The 20,254-nt window shown below is 42.0% G+C and overlaps 2 protein-coding genes and 1 long non-coding RNA gene across 7 annotated transcripts in view; 2 read left to right on the top strand and 1 right to left on the bottom strand.

Moving 5' to 3' along the window:
* Positions 1-1,559: 1,559 nt before the first annotated feature.
* fam98a (family with sequence similarity 98 member A) lies at positions 1,560-19,616 on the bottom strand. Of its 2 annotated transcripts, XM_037124167.1 has the most exons (8): positions 19,443-19,616; positions 18,630-18,778; positions 16,699-16,833; positions 11,018-11,199; positions 10,554-10,634; positions 8,269-8,385; positions 6,070-6,237; positions 1,560-2,772 (listed from the first exon to the last, which is right to left on the bottom strand). In XM_037124167.1, exons 1-8 carry the CDS (start codon positions 19,478-19,480, stop codon positions 2,110-2,112), a joined length of 1,533 nt encoding a protein of 510 aa, XP_036980062.1. In that variant the 5' UTR covers positions 19,481-19,616; the 3' UTR covers positions 1,560-2,109. The 2 variants fall into 2 exon arrangements, with proteins under 2 accessions (XP_036980062.1, XP_036980063.1); XM_037124168.1 differs by lacking the exons at positions 16,699-16,833; positions 18,630-18,778; positions 19,443-19,616 and adding exons at positions 12,020-12,142; positions 12,382-12,533.
* On the top strand, positions 12,711-16,374 carry LOC119033728. Its single transcript, XR_005079360.1, has 2 exons — positions 12,711-14,887; positions 16,170-16,374. It is a non-coding gene; the product is annotated as an uncharacterized LOC119033728 (long non-coding RNA).
* edaradd (EDAR-associated death domain) overlaps positions 16,805-20,254 on the top strand; it is a 44,435-nt gene continuing 40,985 nt past the window's right edge. For 2 of the 4 annotated variants that reach the window (XM_037124171.1, XM_037124172.1), the window contains exon 1: positions 16,842-16,870. In XM_037124171.1, coding sequence (XP_036980066.1) covers positions 16,857-16,870 — 14 coding nt within the window. In that variant the 5' untranslated portion in view covers positions 16,842-16,856. Of the gene's footprint in view, positions 16,871-20,254 lie in introns of all 4 variants that reach the window. The other 2 variants (XM_037124169.1, XM_037124170.1) reach the window with 2 other exon arrangements.

Raw genomic sequence — 20,254 nt, forward strand, 5'->3', positions numbered from 1 at the left:
CTATATGTCACAAATCTCTCAACTCTCAAAACTCGCTATCTCTGTCGCTGTATGCATCACCGCCGGTGTCCCTCCCACAACTTCCTCTGTTCCTCAGCAACCAAACTTGCTGCTTGTGGACACTTTCGTGACAAAAGCCCGTTTTTACTGTTTCTTTCTGCACCAGACACAAAGCAAACGTGACGGCAATGTTCGCGAAAAAGCATGGAGGACATTATTTACTGTAAGTCCAGTTTTGGACGTGCTGGCGCGTGCGTCAGCTCAGGAGGTGGGGCATGGGGTGGGCTAGCAGCTAGCTACACACGAACATCCTCAGATTCCAATTCCACTTCCTTGCGTATCCGGATCTCCTCAGACCTGAACGGACTCGGTCCGGACTTGTTCAGTCTCATTAATCAACCACAGTCAGTTTAGATGCACAGGACGGGACCAAACCACTGGCAAAATCCCGGTCTAGCTTGCGCCACTGCAGGTATAAATCCGCTTGTTTCTTAAAAGGTGTTGTAGGAATGGGCTCTGCAGTGACTGGCTCTGGTGCGCAAATGACCATGGTGGCTATGGTTAACAATGCTAGCGGAATTCGTTCATTTCTGAAATCATTTATTAATGGTATCACTGCACTCCAAACAAATATGATGTTGCACACCCTTGAACCACGCAGCAGCCATGTTGAAAATCTCAGGTCAGTCAGATCCTGATCTGCAGGGATATTTGGGGCACACAGACAGACACACAGACAGACACACAGACAGACAGACAGACAGACAGACAGACAGACAGAGATTCCTTGCTTTTATAGAGAGATTAGTGTGTAACATTATTTTATGGCTATGTAGATAGCGAAATCAAAAGCTAACCAGAGATTGGTCGGCTGGTTGAACAGCTCACCTAACATTCACTGTTACGTTTATCTTCTCCTCACAGTAGACACCACCAGCCAGGAGTCGGCTTGTTTGTGTCCTGAGAAGGCAGACATGTTGATTTTTCTCAAGAAAAACTGCAACGTGAAAAGGTCCACAGTATGTAGCAGTGAGCATTAGACACTGACGTGTCACTTGTTTGCAAGTGTTCTTTTTCACTGGAAATTATTCAGTTTATTTTTTCTGTAACAAAACTGCTTAGAGTGGAAAAGTACCAAAGCTGAAAAGTAAGATCATGATTTGTACTGTATGTGTTATGTAATTTTCTGTTTGTTATAACTGATATTATAAAAATGGTATCGAAAAAAGTATTGTTCAGGAACCGGTATCGAAATGAAGGTATCGGTACTGGTACCAGTATCGAATTATTTAAACTGATACCCAGCCCTACTCATGTCTAACTGCAGCAGATTGTGGCATTACTTCAGGAGTGTGTAGTGTGTAGCCTGAGTTTGACCCCGTGCCTTTTAATATTTGTAAGATGGGAAGATACTGCCCCTTACCCATTCCTCCCCAATTCCCCCATCTATAATACTATTTGTTAATCATTATCAGTTGTGTTATTTTTTGTTTCTTGTGCCTTCTGTACAGTCCAAATGAGCTCCACCCAATTTCTGCACTGAATGAAAAGATCATAAATGTCATTTCATTTTTTATTGCTTTCAAATATTCATGCAAACTTTCCAGCATTCATATTTGTATGCACACAGTCTTCCATGAACAGTGCAACATGACATCTCTTAAATAAGTAACAAAGGAGATTCCAGTCAAATCTACTGAACCAAAATGTAGACTGGAAAGGTGAAGCCGTTTTCAAGTAAAGGTCAAATTCAATGAAACTATTAAAGATTTCATCAATCGACAAAAAAATCAAGTGTCAAAATGTGGACAAAACAGCAGAGTCCAACTTATCGACTAACCATTCTTAACAAAACTGTTGGGTTGATCATTTGAGGAGGCAGAGAAAACATTAACATGAGTATGAGAAAGCAAAGGACTACAAGGCCAGTCCTCTGTGGTAAAGCAATAATTCCAAAACAGCCTGCAGTGAGTATATCTACTATCTGTATTTTTGTATTGTAAGTCCTTATTTTACATTTTAGTCAACTGCTCACCATGCCAAAGAACTCAATGTTAAAGCATGTACCGTCTCTGAGTGGACTCTGCTGCGATGCCCCACAATCTGTCTTCAGCTAGTGTAGTGTCTGCCTTGATTAAAGCCAGCTTGGCTGTAGTGTTGCCCGCCATGTTGGAAGAACTGTTCAAACTGTCCGCCTTGGTTAAAAGTATGCCCCCCTCTCCCTCCCCAGCCTCCTCCTTGTCCTCCTCCTCCTCGACCACCTCTTCCCCTGCCACCCCGACCTCCTCGACCCCCTCCCCTCTCCTGATGCCAGCTCCCATCTTGGTGGTAACTGTCATGGTGACCTCCTCCTCCTCCATAGAAGCCAGGTTCCTGGAAAGCTCCTTCATTGTTCCCAGCTCCTCCGTACCCACCTCTCCCTCCTCCCCCCTGATGACCCCCTGCATCTGGAAAGTGGCTCTGATTGTAACCCCCTCTCCCTCCTCCACCACCTTCTCCCCAGCCTCCCTGCAGCTTGCCTCCTCTGGCACCTCCTCCTCTGCCTCCCCTGTCGCTGCGTCCTCCTCCAGATCCACCTCCTCTCTCATACCCTCCACGTCCACCTTGGGAGTAGTGATCGTAGCCCCCCCTACTGCCTCCATGCCCACTTCCACCGTAGTGTCCTCCGCTTTGGGGAGCGTCCTGACGCTTCTGCCAGGAGGGCATCTCTGGAGGAGGCGGCTCGATCTCACACGGTCGACCTCCTCTGTCTGGCACTCGGCCCATTAGAACCTTAGAAAAAGGACACATGTTAAAACAAGTTGCTGCAAAAGGAAGCCTGCTTGCCAAATTTGACCCACTATTTTGAAGGACTGCTCAGTTCGTAAGACTTTCAGTTCTTTGACAGTACATTTTGAACCTACTGTACTTTTTTCTAAAAATAAATATTTATTCGATTCATCCACATTTTTAACGGATAATTAAAGCTTTCACTGTAACACATTCACTTCAATTTTTTTGAATTATAGAAAAAAAATGTAAAAAATAACAACGCACAAAAATATTGTACATTAATCATGCTCTATGATGCCAGTTGACCAGCGGCTTTGTAAACATGATGGAGGAAGATGACTGAAGCTCCACTCCAGCCAGAGTTAAAACTGTTAACATTCTTTCTCAAACCAAGAATGGGATGTGTTTTCAATGTTTTAATTGACATTGTACCCATGACATAGCCTCTGCGTAGGCGCTTGCCCTATGCCATAGCCAGACGTGCTACTCCCCAGAAATGTAACTGCACATAGCAGCAACGTGGATCCTGTAGTTTCCGTAGTAAACAAACTACTATCATTGAGTGTTGCAGTCCCCCCTGACTGGCTGGCTACTGCACCTCTTGGATTATACTCCTCCTCTTGAGCCTCTCCTCATTGCCAGAGAGTTTCTGGGTGAGAGAGCGTGGACAGGCTGGATATCTGACAGGCAGCCCTGCCCTTCAAGGAGCAGCTTAGTAGCATCACTGGCTTGTTTAAACCAAGTTGTTTTCAGACCCCTCTAACGACTCTTTTTCAATAAAGCGACTCGTGACAAATCTAGCGACTTTTTCTGTTGTTACTGGAGACTTTTGAATTCTCTGATGTGAAAGCATCGTTCTTGCTCTTATCAACGAGCAGCAGATGCTGCCGTGGCCCCTCTCCCGTCCCAAAGCACTCACAGGCAACCCTGTCTTTGTGCAACAGTCCTTCCCAGCTACAGTCAGAGCAGGAGATGTTAACTTCCAGACTGCGAAACCACTGCTGGCTTATCTAAAATAAATAAAATAAATCACTGCACTAACAAGTTTAATTGTAGTTCTAAACATAATAAGGGTGTTTTTTTTTACTAATTTTTGTCCATCATCGATGTGTGATCATCGTAACATCATGATGTCCCCTCAGAACTGCTGTAGGGCAAGAGCTGCTGTTTGTGACATGTGGGGAGAGGAAATATAAAGGCGTTTGTTGCTAACATTATGTCACCATGTCCCGTTTATTATTTTCTTATTGAACCGGCTCTGTTAGGAGAACCCAAGACACTTGGTTAAGTTTTTTGGCTGCAGTGTTTCTTTTCAGTGGGCCGCTGTTTCTCCCAGTTGTGTTGTTGTTACACACAGCTTTCTAAGCTTAGCTTCCTTGGCTAGTCAGCCAACTTTGATTTAGGCATATGAGGCTCAACAAAGCTAAGTTACGGACATACAGTACAGAGAAGGGGACGCTTTTAAACCTGGCACAGGTATGTATATCTGTGGCAAGAGGAGACAGTTTCCTCTGCAGGGTGAGACAGCTGGAGATTCATGTCAGAGTGGGAAACAGCAACGGCTACAGTGGCGAGCTAATAAGCATCTGCGGCGTCAGGACAACACTGAGGGGACACACTGCCTCAAATTTATCCTCCTTGTTTTACTGTAGACATTGTCATGTGCCAGTTTGGCAGGCATTGCCCAACCCTTGCATGTAAATGTCACTTTTATAGCAACCATTTTTTATTCAGTAAAAACTAAGTCTCATAATTATTGTCTCAGAAGACATCACTCCCTTTTTGCTTTCATGTTGCCTTGTTATGGAGGCATGGCAAAGCTGCCAGCTGACGACTGAGTGACATCACACAGGCGACACTGGATATCCAATAAGCAGTGAGGACCAGAAATGTTACTCTAGCCAACTGTGCCGTAAGAGCTGCAAAGCATGCTCATGGTCAGAAAGTACCGGACTCTTTCATGACCCTACGAACACCAGACGAATGTGGCAGGGTATTCAAGTCATCACAGACTATAAAGCTACTCCTCCCGACGACATACCAGGACGGATGCCCAAGGAATGTGCTGACAAGCTGGCAGGGGTTCTCACAGACACCTTCAACACCTGTTGAAGCTATGTTTCACAACTGCTACATTTATACCAGTGCCTAAAAAACCCACAATCTCCTCCCTCACTGATATCCACACGGTAGCACTCACCCCCAACATGATGAAGTGCTTCGAGAGGCTGGTAAGGACCACACTGTCTCTCGACTCCACCCCCACCCAACATTTGACCTGTACCAGTTTGCTTACTGGCCTAAACGCTCCACAGAGGACGCCATCTCCTATGCACTCCACCCAAGCTTAGAACATCTGGAAGGGAGTGCTAATGCTGTTTTTGGACTTCAGCTTGGCATTCAATACCATCATCCCGCAGCATCTGGTGAGCAAACTGGCCCCCCTTGGCTTCAGCACTCCCCTGTGTAACTGGCTGCCTGACTTCCTCACCAACAGACACCAGTCTGTGTGGGTAGGCAACAACGCCAACAGTGTCTTCTCCCTGAGCACCGGCTCCCCTCAAGACTGCATCCTGAGTACACTGCTGTTCACCCTGATGACCCATGACTGCTGTGCCAGGTCCACTACTAACCACATTGTGAAGTTTGCAGATGACACAACAGTAGTGGGCCTCATCCTTGAGGACAGCGGCATGGCCTACAGAGAGGAGGTGAAACATCTGGTGGATTGGTGCAAAACCAACAACGTGGCCCTGAACATCAATAAAACCAAGGAGATCATTGTCATCTTCAGGAGGAGGAGCTAGCCCTGGTCCCATCACACCAGAGCTCTTGTTAAGAGAGGTTAAAAAAGGTTGCAATGCTAATACCATCATCAACTTTATTGTTTTTTGTAAATATAAACTTATTCTGAATTTGATGCCAGCAACACTTGTAAAATTAGTAGGTACAAGAGCAATAAAAAGACTAGGAAAGCCAGGATGGGACAAGGTTCACCACTCAGTGTGTTATTTTCAAGTGCTGCTAGAAAGACTAACACTAACTAATGTTTTTAGACAGAAGTAAAAATATTCACTTGCTCCAGACATTCTATGATCAAGTTTTTGTGTCACTGTACCTAAAAGTGCTAAGTAATGGAAATGCATATTTTGAAAAAATCACTTCAGCCTGCAAGTTATAGCACACCATGCACTTTGGTACATCCCTTATAAACAGAGAAACAGGATATAAAAAAGTGAATAGATAAATGAAAAGACAAACAGAATAAATGTTGTGTCTACACTGTGTTGAACCCACCTTATTGATGGCACAAGCAGTCTTCTCCCTTATCTTGCCACTGCTTGTACGTAAGATCTTGGAGAAGTCTTGTCGAGCAGCAAGAAGGTGGGCAACAGAGATTTTACTTTTGGTGATGAGGGCAGAACGTAGTGGCTGGTAAACTTTAGCCAACTTTTCAAAATGAGTCTGTATTAAGATAAACAAGAGGAAGTCTTATTCATTTTTGGAAAGCCATTAAGTTCAGCAGTCATTCATTTTACATACAGTCAAGGTTAAAAAGTTTGCATTCACTGGAGAAGAACATGTATATCATGGCAGTTTTAGCTTCTATTGATTTCTCCAACACTCATTTTTCTGTGATGAATGAAAAGAACACAAACTACTTTGTCACAGAAAACATTTGTGAAGTTTGGTTCAATAATGAATTTATTCCAGGTATTCTGAAAATGTGACCAAATCTGCTGGATCAGAAATACACATACAGCAACTTGAAGGAACAGTTTTGGTGATTATAGAAAGTTTTTGATTCAAATGGTCTTTGTAGCATGGCTACATCTTCTGACTGATAACAGCTGGTGACTTTTCTGGGCCCATTTTAATAGGGTGTGTTTGATACACCCACTAGACTCAGCCACAAGCACTAAAATGGGAAAGTCTAAGGAGCTCAGCGTTGATCTGAAAGAGCACATTACTGATTTGAACAAGTCAGGAAAGTAACCTGGAGCTATTTCAAAGCAGTTCCAAGATCAGCTGTACACACCACTGTTTATAGGTATAAGTGCATGGCACAGTTGTGTCACTGCCATGATCAATGCATGCTCTCACTGGGGTTCAAGTCAGGACTTGAAACCTCAATTCTAGCCTGATTTAGCAAGTCCTTTACCACTTCTGATGTGTGTTTGGGATCATTGTCCTGTCCACCCAACTGCATACAAGCCATTCATGTGTGGAAGGTATTTCATGGAGAAGAGAATTACTGCGTGGAAAAAAAATACCTCTGATGTAACGTTAGTCTCTTAGTCTACATTGAAAAAGGTGACATTAATTAAAGTCTGTCGCACATGTATGGCTGCTATATTTAGTTTACTTAAGATTAAAAGGGAAGAGGGAGATTAAGAGAATTTAGTTATTTTTAGCAAACGATGTATGACTCATTGTATCCTTCGTGTTAAATGGTGACAGTCCACGAGTGGTCGGTGGAGACTGCCCAGCCATCGGCAACTGATCAAGGACAGCTGACTGACAGAAAATGGTCCCCTCCCATCTAGGGAATTAAGGATCCATTCATAATGAAAATAATCATTAGTTTAAGCTTTCCATAGCAAGCAGTGACAGGAGGATCTGTTATCATGTATCAACCACCATTTTGTGTCTATCATTATCAATGATGCATTAGACGGTGTACTTGTCTGTGCCACAATACTAATGCTGTGCCCTTTGTTGTGTTAAACTGTGTAAAAATTTAAATGAGCATAGTAAACAGTAATTACATGTAACATGACAAATTTAGAAGCAACATTAGCCCTTTTTTTGATAGAAAAGGTGGCATATTTGCTGCAAGGTAAAGGCAGCAATGTGCCGCTTTGTCTGTCTAAAAGGGTGGTGTAATATTCCTCCTTTTCCAAAAGCCGCCACTGGGGTAGGTGTAAACATGTAACTACCAAAAAGCTACAAGAGACTGAGGAGACGCTGCATCTCCCAGATCTCAGTGGCTGTCCATTTGCTCATCTTGATGTCCGCAGATGAAGTGATAGACTGACTGCTGTGATCAGCTGTTTCCTGGTTTTAAAACTCCCCGGCTGTGGGTCGCACAACAGTGCAGGTCATTGACACCTCCGCCCATCTCATGCAATTGCTGGCGCATTGATGGCTCGGATTTAGATAGCAATGGAGGCGGAAATAAGTGTACCCTCCGAGGCGTCAAATCGGCAGACCAAAACAGAACCCCAATTTACCACCTTCTGTCTAAATCCACGGACCTAGCAGCAAAAAGGACAGCCAATTAGCGGCTTATTGCTCAGTATAAAAACGGCTATTGAATCCAGCTAACTTCCCTGATGGGGTATGGTTCCCCCACACCAAAATATCCCCAACACAGCTTTCTCTTTGCTGTCAAACAAAGAGAAGCCCAGATTCAAATATTGATTAAAATGTGTTTTTTGTATCGGTGCATTGAGCCACTTTCAGATTTTTGAAGAATCCCAAGTTTTCACATACCTTTGCTCTGTCAGACCAACCGAAAGACTGCACTGTGACATCGAGACGCTTCAACAGCATTTTTCTTCTTACTTCATATTCATTTGTAAGCGCTTGGTTTATTGCCTCAATTTTTTCCTGGAAAATAAGGAGATGATAAATAATGGAGGAGAAAAAAAGAAGAATTAGAGCATTCATTTTTTTGTCTTGATACTGTCCTTCACACTTCACAGCATACGTATGTTTTAAGACTCTGGGCATCTCTAGGTTCAGAGAAGATGTAACCCTAAGGTTATATATACAAGAGATCTGAGGTGAGGCCTTCAGTTTTACAGGTTGGACACATTGGATGTGTGTGCAGAACTGCTGTGTGGTGTAACCTCTCGCTTTCAATTTCAGAGTCCATGTTAAAATATTAGAGAGGCCCCACTGGATGCAGGAGTCATGTATCTCACATGCGGGTCATCAAGTGAGGCTGCAGCAATACTTCGTCAAGAGATTCATAATCCTGCCTATATTTACCACAATACACACAGCAAAAATCAAACTGAAAACGACCTGTAGACAGTCATATCGATGAAGAGAATACACACAACAGGGGAAGGGCAGTTTCAATTCACATAACTGTCATGATTTTTCACAATTCCTGACTTGATTTTACATAATGCTATGTTACTAGCCACCACCAGGTTTTGTGATGATAGGACAAAGGGTGTGGGAGTTATGGCCAATCATTTCTAAGCCCCGCCCATTGCAAAAATACATGGGTCACTGGCGGCCATGTTTTTTGACCAATCTGGCTCATTTATAGTAGAACATGGTGTTTTCATGACCTAAAGCTGTATAGCATGTTTGGTGTTGATAGAGTCAATCTTTCAAAAGTTCTATTCATTTTACTGTTTTTCACGTTATGCAAATTAGCAAAAAATCTGTAACAGCGGCTTTCTTGGTGCAAGAGCCTTTTCTGTAGAGGACTATCAGGAGGAAGCGTACGAAAAATTTCAAGTCAATAGCACTTATGGCTTGGCAGGGAGAGCCTTTCGAAGTTCACACCCTATGTTATAGCGCCCCCATGTGATGGATTGGAATCAAATTTTTGGAGCAGCATTTAGACATCATTTATTCTCAACATACCAAGTTTCGTGCCTCTGGGTCCGTCCAGCTCGCCATAAATTAATAAAATGCAAACAATGATGGTTAATGATGAATAGGCCACACCCACTTTCACCTATCAACATGGCACTCAAGATATAAATTAATACTCGCCCCGAGAGCATGCATACCAAATTTGGTGAAATTCCGTCTGATAGTCTTTGAGATACGCATGTGTAGCATTTATGGCACCCCCTATGGGTTGAGCTCAACATGCTTTGGTAGGCAGATTCCCAGTATAATTGTGAACCTACCCACCAAGTTTTGTGTTGATAGGGCAAAGGGTGTCGGAATTATGGCCAATCATTTCTAAGCCCCACCCATTGCAAAAATACATTGGTCTGTGGCGGCCATGTTTTTTGACCCATCTGGTTCATTTAGAGTAGAAATTTGTCGTTTCATCCCCCAAAGCCATATACCAAATGTGGTGTTTGATAGAGTCAATCTTTCAAAAGTTCTATTCATTCGTTTTTCACATCATGCTAATTAGCAAAAAATCTAAGTAGGCAGAGCTTCATGGTATTAAAGTATTCTGATTCTGACAATGTAAAAATAAAACTTGTACCCCTTCAAAATAAACCTTTGGAGTAGATCCATATAAAATACTTAACTAGGGGTTATGGCTTGTTCTGGTCTAAAGTGTCCCCATTTAATAGAAATGTGGTCAGTCAGCACTTAGGGAAGTTCATTATCATAATCATTTTCCCATCTGTCCTACTTCAGATATTTTTATCTTGATTCACATTGTTTAGTCCAGCAGGCAGCCGCCCAGAGAAAAGGCGCAGCACCCAGCATCTTCTTTTCTTGTCGGAAAGGCACCATTGCTCTTTTTCTTGTTTTTTTTGTCCTCGGAGATATTAACTGCATTAATGTCTCCTATGGATCATGACAATCATCCACATCCTCCTTACTATAAATTGAGCAAACCGCAAAGGGGTAGTGTCAACCACACAGCAGCAGTTGTCAAGACCAAATCTGGGAAAAATAGATTTGGTGTTTTGCCCAGGGACCTTTTCACGTGCCGCTGGAGCTGGCAGCCAAACCACTGACCCTCAGATTATTGGACAACCTGCTCTAACCCCTTAGCCACAGCCACCCACTTATGTAATCCTCCCTAATTATTTAGTATTTCCAGATTGTTTCTGAGTATTTACCAAGTGCACAGGTCCAAGGGCTTTCTTCATCAAAGGTTCTCCAATGTGATTTGGTGAGACTCTACTCATGGCTTCTTTCAGCTAAGAAAAATGGACAACATGCAGATATGTGTAGTATCAGTATATGAATGGACAATTGAAAACATTGATCATACAGCAGATACAATATATTACACAACATTGACAAAAGCAGAAATGTGTACAACCAGATTTCTTATCATACCATGACTGTGGCTGACACAACAGTATGTTTAGTCAACACCTGTTTAACTAATCCACATATTTAATGGTAGGGGAGACATAACAGTCTGATGCACTGTGGTCTATATGGTATGTTTCAACAACTGTTCTCAGGAATTGAACGAGAATGGCAAGCTTGAACATGTTTACCCCAGCTAAATTTAGGCCAATTTGATTTATCCTGTGAGTGCACACCATCTCTCTGTATCAACAGACCAACTGACCTTCTTTTCAATTCCACTGAAGAACTGGAACATGGTGATGTTTGCTGGAGGCTTGGACATGCCCAGTGCCATGCAGATCCCCTTTAGTTCTTGGAACACAGGGCTGCCTGACTCCAAGGCATTCTTCTCGGGCTTATTCACCAGGATCATCCTCGATGCCTCCAGTTCAGACACCAGAAAGGCTGAGATAAAAAAGGATTTAGTTGATTTCCAAATGCTGTTAGAGGATGCTTAGGTTTCAATGTTCTCTGAAAAAATGAAATATGAACAATTTATAGAAACTGAAATCAACATCTGGCTGAAAAGTTTGTCTCGTGACAAATAACTAATGAGAGAGGCAACTGGAATTTATTCAAGGGATTCAGGAAGAAGAAGAATTCAGCTGTGTTAACTCAAATTTACAGCAAATGGATGTCAAAGACCATTGACATATGTATGTGTGTGTATGCGTGTATGTATGTTTGTATGTATGTACGGTGGTTTATAAAAGTATTCACCCCCCTTGAACTTTTCCTCATCTTGTTATGTTACAACCACAAACGTAAATGTATTTTAATGGGATTTTATATGATAAACCAACACAAAGTGGTGCGTAATTGTGAAGTGGAAGGAAAATGATACATGATTTTCAAACATTTTTTAAAATAAAAGTGTGGTGTGCAAAAGTCTTCACCTCCTTTACTCTGATACGTTTAAGTAAAATCCAGTGCAACCAATTGCCTTCAGAAATCACCTAATTAGTAAATGGGGTCCACCTCTGTGTAATCTAATCTCAGTATAAATATAGCTGTTCCGTAAAGCCTCAGAGGTTTGTTAGAGAATATTAGTGAACAAGCAGCATCATGAAGCCCACGGAACACACCAGACAGGTCAGGGATAAAGTTGTGGAGAAGTTAAAAGCATGGTCAGGATATGATAAAATATCCCAAGCTTTGAACATCTCACAGAGCACTTTCAATCCATCACCTGGAAATAGAAAGTATGGCACAACTGCAAACCTACCAAGACATGGCCGTCCACCTGAACTGACAGGCTGGGCAAGGAGAGCATTGATCAGAGAAGCAGCCAAGAGGCCCATGGTAACTCTGGAGGAGCTGCCGAGATCCACAGCTCAGGTGGGAGAATCTGTCCATAAGACAACTATTAGTCAGGCACTCCAAAAACCAGGCCTTTATGGAAGAGTGGCAAGAAGAGAGCCTTTGTTGAAACAAAACCATGCAATTTGCCACAAGCCATGTGGGGGTCACAACAAATATGTGGAAGAAGGTGCTCTGGTCAGATGAGACCAAAATTGAAGTTTTTGGCCTAAACACTGTGTGGCAGAAAACTAACACTGCACATCACCCTCAACACACCATCCTCACCGTGAAACATGGTGGTGGCAGCATCATGCAGTGGGGAAGCTTTTTTTCAGCAGGGATTGGGAAGCTGGTCTGAGTTGATGGGAAGATGGATGGAGCCAAATTCAGGACACTCTTGGAAGAAAACCTGTTAGAGTCTGCAAAAAACTGGGGTGGAGTTTCACCTTCCAGCAGGACAATGACCATTAACATACAGCCAGAGCTACAATGGAATGTTTAGATCAAAGCATATTCATGTGTTAGAATGGCCTAGTCAAAGTCCAGACCTGCACTGAATTGAGAATCTCTGGCAAGACTTGAAAATTGCACAGACACTCTCCATCCAATCAGACTCAGCTTGAGCTATTTTGCAAAGAGGAATGGGCAAATATTTCTGTCCCTGTATGTGCATCGCTGGTAGAGGTTTACCCCGAAAGACTTGCAGCTATCTTTGCAGCAAAAGGTGGTTCTACAAAGTATTGACTCAGGGGGGTGAATACTTTCCCATACATAAATACAATGGTAAAGTTCAAGGGGGGTGAATACTTTTGCCAGCCACTGTATGTATGTATGTATGTATGTATGTATGTATGTATGTATGTATGTATGTATGTATGTATTTGTGTGTTTGTGTGTTTGTGCTTTGTTTTCTGCCCTCTTGTTTTAACTTCTCTTAGTTTGGCTTGAATGTTGAACATTTTCCTCTTTTATTATCCTCATGAGTGTCCTACTTTTGCTCTGCCTTTGTAAACTCTGCTTTCTACTCTGTGGCAGCACTCTGTGGCAACAGGTAAAACACAGGTGTAACTGCATACACCAATGATCACCATTTTATTCAAGCAATAATTATATAATACGAATCTAAAATAATTTTAAATTCTGGCAAAAATGCTGCCAGATCTGCTGTTATTTAACATCATGGGCGAGGGAACTAAAACAAGGCATTATAAAAAAACATAAATTTGTAAAAAAGTGGGAGACAGACAACATCAGTCTTCGCACCGATAGTGCTCAGCCCAAAATATATTGACCATGACCATTGACTCCATTTGTAAAAGCAGTAAAAGTGGAACATTTCTAAGGTGGTCAATCATTTTTAAAAAAAAATTTCACAGCACAGTTCTGTCACCATAATATGAATGTGCTAAAAGAAGGTCCGCTTTTTAAATCATACGTACATTTTTAAGGATGTTTTGAAGATCTGAACATGAAATGACATGAAATTTAGATTTCTGTTATGAGCCACGACAACCTTAAATAATCATAACCATATTTGCTTCCAGAGACGACAGACTCTCTGCAGCAGCAGAGAGGGTTTTCTGCAGACTGTGGAAATCTTAAATTTCCTCAGATGTCTGAGGTGATACAGGTGCTGTCTAGCCTTCTTCACTCGTGAGGTGATGTGGGTTGTCCATGTTAGGTCTGCAGAGGAATCTAATGAGGTGTCACAATAGATTGTACAAACTGAATTTTGTATGAATCCTTGCTGCAGATAACAGGATATAACCTCTCGCATTTTTGATGCACCCCCCAGCAGCTTTGTGGAGGCTTTTTTCACTATGCCGATCTAAAGTCAGGGGAAGTTTGCAGTCCACAATACATTTCTGGAGCTTCCAGTGTTGCAGAGTTCTACTTAACAACTGAAAAAAGTGACTGAAAAAAATACATGAATGGCTTCGTACAACTCTTCTTGCATATTCCAAGTCTCCGGAAACCCAGAAATCCCAAAGATCTCCAAAAATGTTTTGGGAAGATCATCAGATTTTCTATCGGCATCAGGGTAGAGAATGACTGAATCTTCACTTTTAGGTGCTTGTAGCCATCATTAATGTCATTACTTGCCCCTGTGTTTAACAAGTCATGATATCAGCCGCAAGAAAAGCCTACTGTACTACTCCTAACCAACACTGCTGAATTAAAGTATGCTAAAAGCCCTAGGAATGAAGTCAGTCAAGTCATACCAGCTTCAATGCTAAATCCTGTGTTGGATAAATATTCACAAAGCTGACATAACAAACCCAATCCAACCTAACAGCCTATATTGGTATTAAAACATAAACATAAACAATGCAATTCCTAAAAAGATGTTCTTTTGCCACTTTCCCTTGGATTACAATGTCAGTGTTATCCCAAGTGAAACACATGCAGGTGGTGTTTCATCACTATAGGCTGCCCCCAGACCCACCTAGCTGACTACTCCATGTCCTTGTGGAAAGCTCTGCTGCACCCATCATTATCCTGCTATAGGTGGGAAAAAACACTTTGGTTTGTTTGTATTTCTTTAACCCAATCACAGTTGTCAAGGGTGGGGTAAAGCACAGGATGTGATGATAGTGTCGGGGTGGCGGGGTCCTTGTCTTGGTGGAACACTTGCATAAGGGGAGGTGAGTCTCTTGCATTAAAATGGCCAAATCCCCACAAAAGAAACAATTACAAGTCCAGCAGTCATATCCGTCTTTTCCTGTATGAACACACTTAAATGCAGGTAGCAGAAGGGGAGATGAAGGCTTACAATCACAGTCTTCATCTGGTAAGTCTGACGAGCTTGATAAAGACAACATTGGTGACGTTAGATTTTAAGGTAAAGTAGCAAAGCCACCTCAACCTCCAAGCCTAGACAAAACAATTAAAGTCCGTGTAAAGCAGAAATGAATGTGTTATAAGTTTGTCACACCACAGAAACACGTGTCATTGAAAGATTTAAAAAAATCTAAGTATATAAAATTAGGTTTAGATCTCAAAATCGTGGAAAAACAAGCACTTCTCTCTCTGTGAAACGTTGGGTGTGTGTCAGTTAGAGGCGCTGGAACCACGCCCACGCGCAGGAGGGGAGCCGTCTCCATGTACTTACTTTCCATACTTCTTTCATACAGTTACTTTTCTGATTGTTACTTTATTACCACAAGCTCCCCAATGACTCCGTCTGCCCAATTTTTATCAGTGTGAGGGATAATACCAGCTGTGGAGTAGCTTTAGGCCCTCTCCGTCGAGGGCCGGTGGCGGGCACATAATGCCGGCTGTGGTGATAGTGGCACCCGCTGTCTGCGGGACAGGAGGATGCAAGCTGGGGATGGAGAGGGTCGGTTCGGCCCCACTGACCAGCATCAACAGACTCTTCAGAAATCTAGACTTTACCTGGTGATAGTTGCTGTAACTATCGGGGGTAAAGCGACACTGCAGAGACGGGTGTTGGTGGCGATTTTGATCTACAGTAGCTCCTCTTGACAAAACTGACAAATTGTTGTCTGTACAAAACTTAAATAAGCTAACGGCGCCATTACTCTGCACACTGTGGCATCCAGGAAAGATGCACGAGTGACGTGGAGGAGACATGACTGGTTAGCTGACTGATTGACTGGTTAGCTATCGTAAGAGGTGGTATCCAAGACTTGAGAGCGAGCAGAAAACCACCAACGCTAATGTGCACTGAACATATTTATACTGCTTCCGCAGCAGGGTGGGGTTTATGCTAATAATGGCGTTATGTAATGCGGCCATGATTTCTGACCCGCCCATTAAATCCTGAACACAGAAATTTTGAAACACAGTTTGTGAGTCTAGCTCCACAATTAAATTCTAAATGGTTGAAAGGCTTTTTACATGTTTTAAAGAAATACATTTATGACCTATTTCATGTGATTAGAAGAAAATGGCTGAATTTGCTTTACACGGACTTTAATCAAAAAAGCTGTAAGATCTCAAAAGTTCCTGCATGATTAAACCATTTGTCAAGGTTTTTAAGGGCATGTACAGTATGTTGAAGATCTACATCTCTCCCTCTCTCTCCTGCTACTCTCATTTTTTCTTGTCAGATAATTCCAACATAGTTTGATCCAACTTGAGCAGAACTTGACCCCAGAATAACTGAAAACACTTTTGTGGGTGTGCAGAGCCTTGAAGTTGAGCCTTGAACTAACTGCACAGGCTTGAAATGCTGCCATCTAGCAGTGGCTGCATGCAATGTCAACACTCTGTGGCACAAAGTATTCTACAATAAAGTTTGACATGCAACACTAACACACGTGGATGTGGTACAACATTGAACATAAAGTGCAACAGCTTTTAACAGTTCAGCTCACAGGTAAATATGGCAAGGCTTTTCTTCCATCTGGAGGGGCCCTGCTGTGGCACTGTGCTACGAGGCAGTCCCGTCATTCTGACGTCTCTCCATGAATACATATCACTGGGTTCTGTGTGCATGTGTGTGTATTTGGGCCATCCTGTGTGTGTGAATAAAACTTAACAATGGGGTGAAAATTTCTAATTTACCAAAGAGGAGAAACAAAGCAATTCTGCTCCTTAGAATATTAAGAGTTAAGTTGAAGTTGGCTGTCATCTTACTAAGGAGCAGCAGACAGTCTGTCCTGTTGAGGAGCCTCTGGGTGATGTCTCCGCTGGTGAGGACAGAGTAAGGACAGGCGAGCTCTGACAGCAGACCGCTCATCTCCAGCTGAAAGCTCTCTGCCTCATTTGGACCTGGGAGAGGTAGAAGAACAAACATGCCAACCACGAGGTAGCGTGACAAACAATTCCAATCTCGGCACAGTGATGTTGTTAGGTAGACGCCTTGTGTCTCCGACGTTCAGGGGAAACACCACATTATTTTTCTGATAAGACTACAACATAAAATCTGTGTTGAAATTATAATACACAAACAAACAAAAAAAACGTATCATGAACGAAGAGCAAAAAATTTGCTGGTCACCATTTCCCCCATCTGCACACTGAGTACATCCTCAATCGACACACAGATTTTATCTCAACAGTAAAAGCTATAAACTTGGTGATGGTAAATTAACAAACTAAACCAGTATCATGAATGGCCAACTCTAATTGATTCTATTTTCACGCTACTCATGACGGCGATGATGGATGAAGCTTTGCACTTCAGGATGATGTGATAGGGCTGTGCCTGACCAAAGATTTTGTCAGTCAAATTGGATTCAGCCATTTAACAATTAGATTAACAATTAGATTCAACTCTGTCTAAACTTCTTTATCAGCCTACATGAGTACGTTTTACCTGCAGCCTCAGACTTCTTTGCCTCTGTTATGTGAAAAACACCTACACAGTCTGACTCTACACAGTCAGGGAAAGTTAAAGCACTCTTAGTTCAGTTATAAAATCAAAGCGGACCACAAACAGCTCTCCTGCTGGGCTGCTGACAGGACTGTCAGATCAGGGCTGGCTCTGCACATTTTTGGGCCCTAGGCCAGATTGGAATTTGGTGCCCCCAAACTGCAGCTTCTCTCAGTTAACCACCAGGACATGTTGTAGTGCTGGGCGGTTCTACTGGTTGAGAGAGGAATTACTAGCCCCTTTTAGTTAGAAAAGGCGGCGCATTTGCTGCAAGGTATCTAAAAAGCTAACATTCAGTCAGAATCAGGTAATGCATCTAGAATTTCAAGCCGTTTCAGACACGTTATCCAAATCCAAGCACACTTGTGTTGAGAAGTGGAGAAAGAAGAGGCTGTAAAAACTGCAGTGTTGTTGAACAAGTGTCTAAACGAACTTATGAACATTCAGTGATAACCACATTCTCAATGAAGCTTTCAAAATAGAACTCCCCCAGTATATAGTTATATAAAAAACTTTATTATGAAGCAGAAAAAACAGGAAACATTGGGTTTTCACCAGTCAGTAACTTAATTTCTGAAACAGGTAAGAGTGACCATGAGTTACCAGCTATGAAGCGAGGCTGTAGTATAGGTGCTGGTTATATCTAACAAGGGGTCAGCTCACTTCAGTTTTAATGTGAACGTTTTACCAAACCCAGGGGATCAATGTAGATTGAGAAGTCGTTTGAATGAGCACTTCGCAGGAAAACTACAGTGACTAAAAGCAGTGACCACTTTGAATGACCACTGCACTGGTATTACATTAAGTGTGAATTTGATACTACAGTTTGTCAGAAAACAATCAATTTATTGAGAACCCACAAAAATAACTCACTTCATGGAAAAAATAATCAACATCACTGTCTGTAGATGTCAAAAAAACCCATCACTGTTGAATTTGCAAATTTGTATGTCCAAAAACAGATTTGATTTCCTCTTAAATCATCAGCTAAATGCTACATAATCTAAATGTGCTACCCACCAACCCAAACAACATGTGTATTTCTTTTATGTCTTTGCCATAGCCATCAACCTTTAGCTAGTAAGAAAAATAAATTATCAAAATAGAATCATTTAATATGATCACATTCAACTACATTATCTTGGTTCTGTAGCAGGAGCCACGTTGTTGGTAGTTATAAAATATGTCTTACAGTTTGTAGCCTGGACATTCTCCTCCAGCTTGCAGTAGAGCCTGAGCTCTGACACGATCCAGGCACAGAGCTTCGTGTATTCAGGTGAAGCTGCTCCTCTGCTCACAGCACAGTCCAAAGCTCCTTCCTCCAAAAGAGGGCCTTGGTACCTATAGTGACACACATAGCTCGTATTAAAAGCTGCATATGATCATATTCAGTCTGAGCCGCAACTCGTCTATGCCCAGTACAGCATGACACTGCTTTTATGCCGTACAGTTGGGTTTCAATGAGCAGAGCCAGGTTTGAGACTCAAGACTTGTTGCCATGTACCGATGATGTTCGCAAGTGAAACCGAACCACAGTCTAAAAATGGGCTCATTTTAGAAGGTGGTCATCAGAAACGTACGATCCAAACATAAACCAGCTCGGGACCTCCAAGTGATACTTGTGAGAATCTACTAGATATTTCGGCTTGTAATATATGTACGAATTAATACTGAAAAGATATAAACCGTGTATTTTTAGGACGACAATTAATAGCTGGACAGAAATGTGTTGATATGAATGATGACGGGGCAGCTTCTCCAGCTGGTGGCACGTTATAAATCAGTTGGTGGGTCTATTAATATCCTCTTTGCAAATACTTAGCTATAAAAATGCTCATAAAGAGCTATGGTTAAATCTATCACCATCAGACTAACGTTAGCTGCAACAGCAAGTGAGCCGCTTTGCTAAAACCAGCTAACGTTAGTGTAAGGGGCTGGTTGACAGAGGACAGGCAGGCAGGACTGCTTCATAAGCTTCAAACAGCGACATGTTTTATTAACTTACCCTAAATCCTCAAGAGAGACAACAATGTCATTCTCCATCCCCAATGCTAACGTTACACCGTTATCCTAAAATCACGTACTAACTACAAAGTAAGCTTTTCACATCAGCCAGCTCAGCTGATACACGTTTTACTTTGTCTACTTCTTTGGCTGTATTGGCGGTTGGAGAACCAGTCTATGGATACTTCACCGCCACCTACTGGAGTACAATGTGAAGTGTCTGCAGACGATCCCTGCTGAAAAACACTGCATGTGCATCTAGACACTGGTCTGAAATGATCTTAGCTTGTGTGTTGATGGTTTTAAGGTGCCAGAACACTGAAAATAGACAGTTGGCAGTGTCCGCCACATTACATTGGAACAATTTCATTCCAAGTCAAGCTATCTCAGTGATCAATAAAACTGTCAATCAGACAGATAAGCAGGCACAAATGTTACATTCAATTGTTTATTAAATAATAAGCTGTGCTCTCACTATTTTGCATATTGTATTATTCAGCTGTCAGTGCACACTTAATTCTAACATCCATAGATGATCATGCACCTTACTACCATAGCAATATCTGCCTGACTTGAACAAATGTACAGTGTACTACACTGTAGCATATTAACATAATTAAACAGTGTATACTAAGCAAATTGTGTAATATAGTTATAGTTTTTGTTAAGGTTCTCTAGTCTGTATTCTAGTTTAAGCATGAATGTTTATGTTATATTTGAGTCAGTCTATTGAGTTATTGTATATAATTCAGCCTTTAATTGTATTTGTTTCTTTTACCCCATCATTGTTTTTGTATTTTGATTTCTGTCAAG

Source organism: Acanthopagrus latus, chromosome 15 (assembly GCF_904848185.1).
Source record: "Acanthopagrus latus isolate v.2019 chromosome 15, fAcaLat1.1, whole genome shotgun sequence".
Taxonomy (NCBI): Eukaryota; Metazoa; Chordata; class Actinopteri; order Spariformes; family Sparidae; genus Acanthopagrus; species Acanthopagrus latus.

Coding starts and splice junctions, on each gene's coding strand:
- fam98a (XM_037124167.1), bottom strand. CDS start 19,480: ATGGAGAATGACATTGTTGTCTCTCTTGAGGATTTAGG. Junction 18,779..19,442: donor GTCTCTCTTGAGGATTTAGG/GTAAGTTAATAA, acceptor GTGTCACTATAG/GTACCAAGGCCCTCTTTTGG. Junction 2,773..6,069: donor CTGCTTGTGCCATCAATAAG/GTGGGTTCAACA, acceptor CCTTTTTCTAAG/GTTCTAATGGGCCGAGTGCC.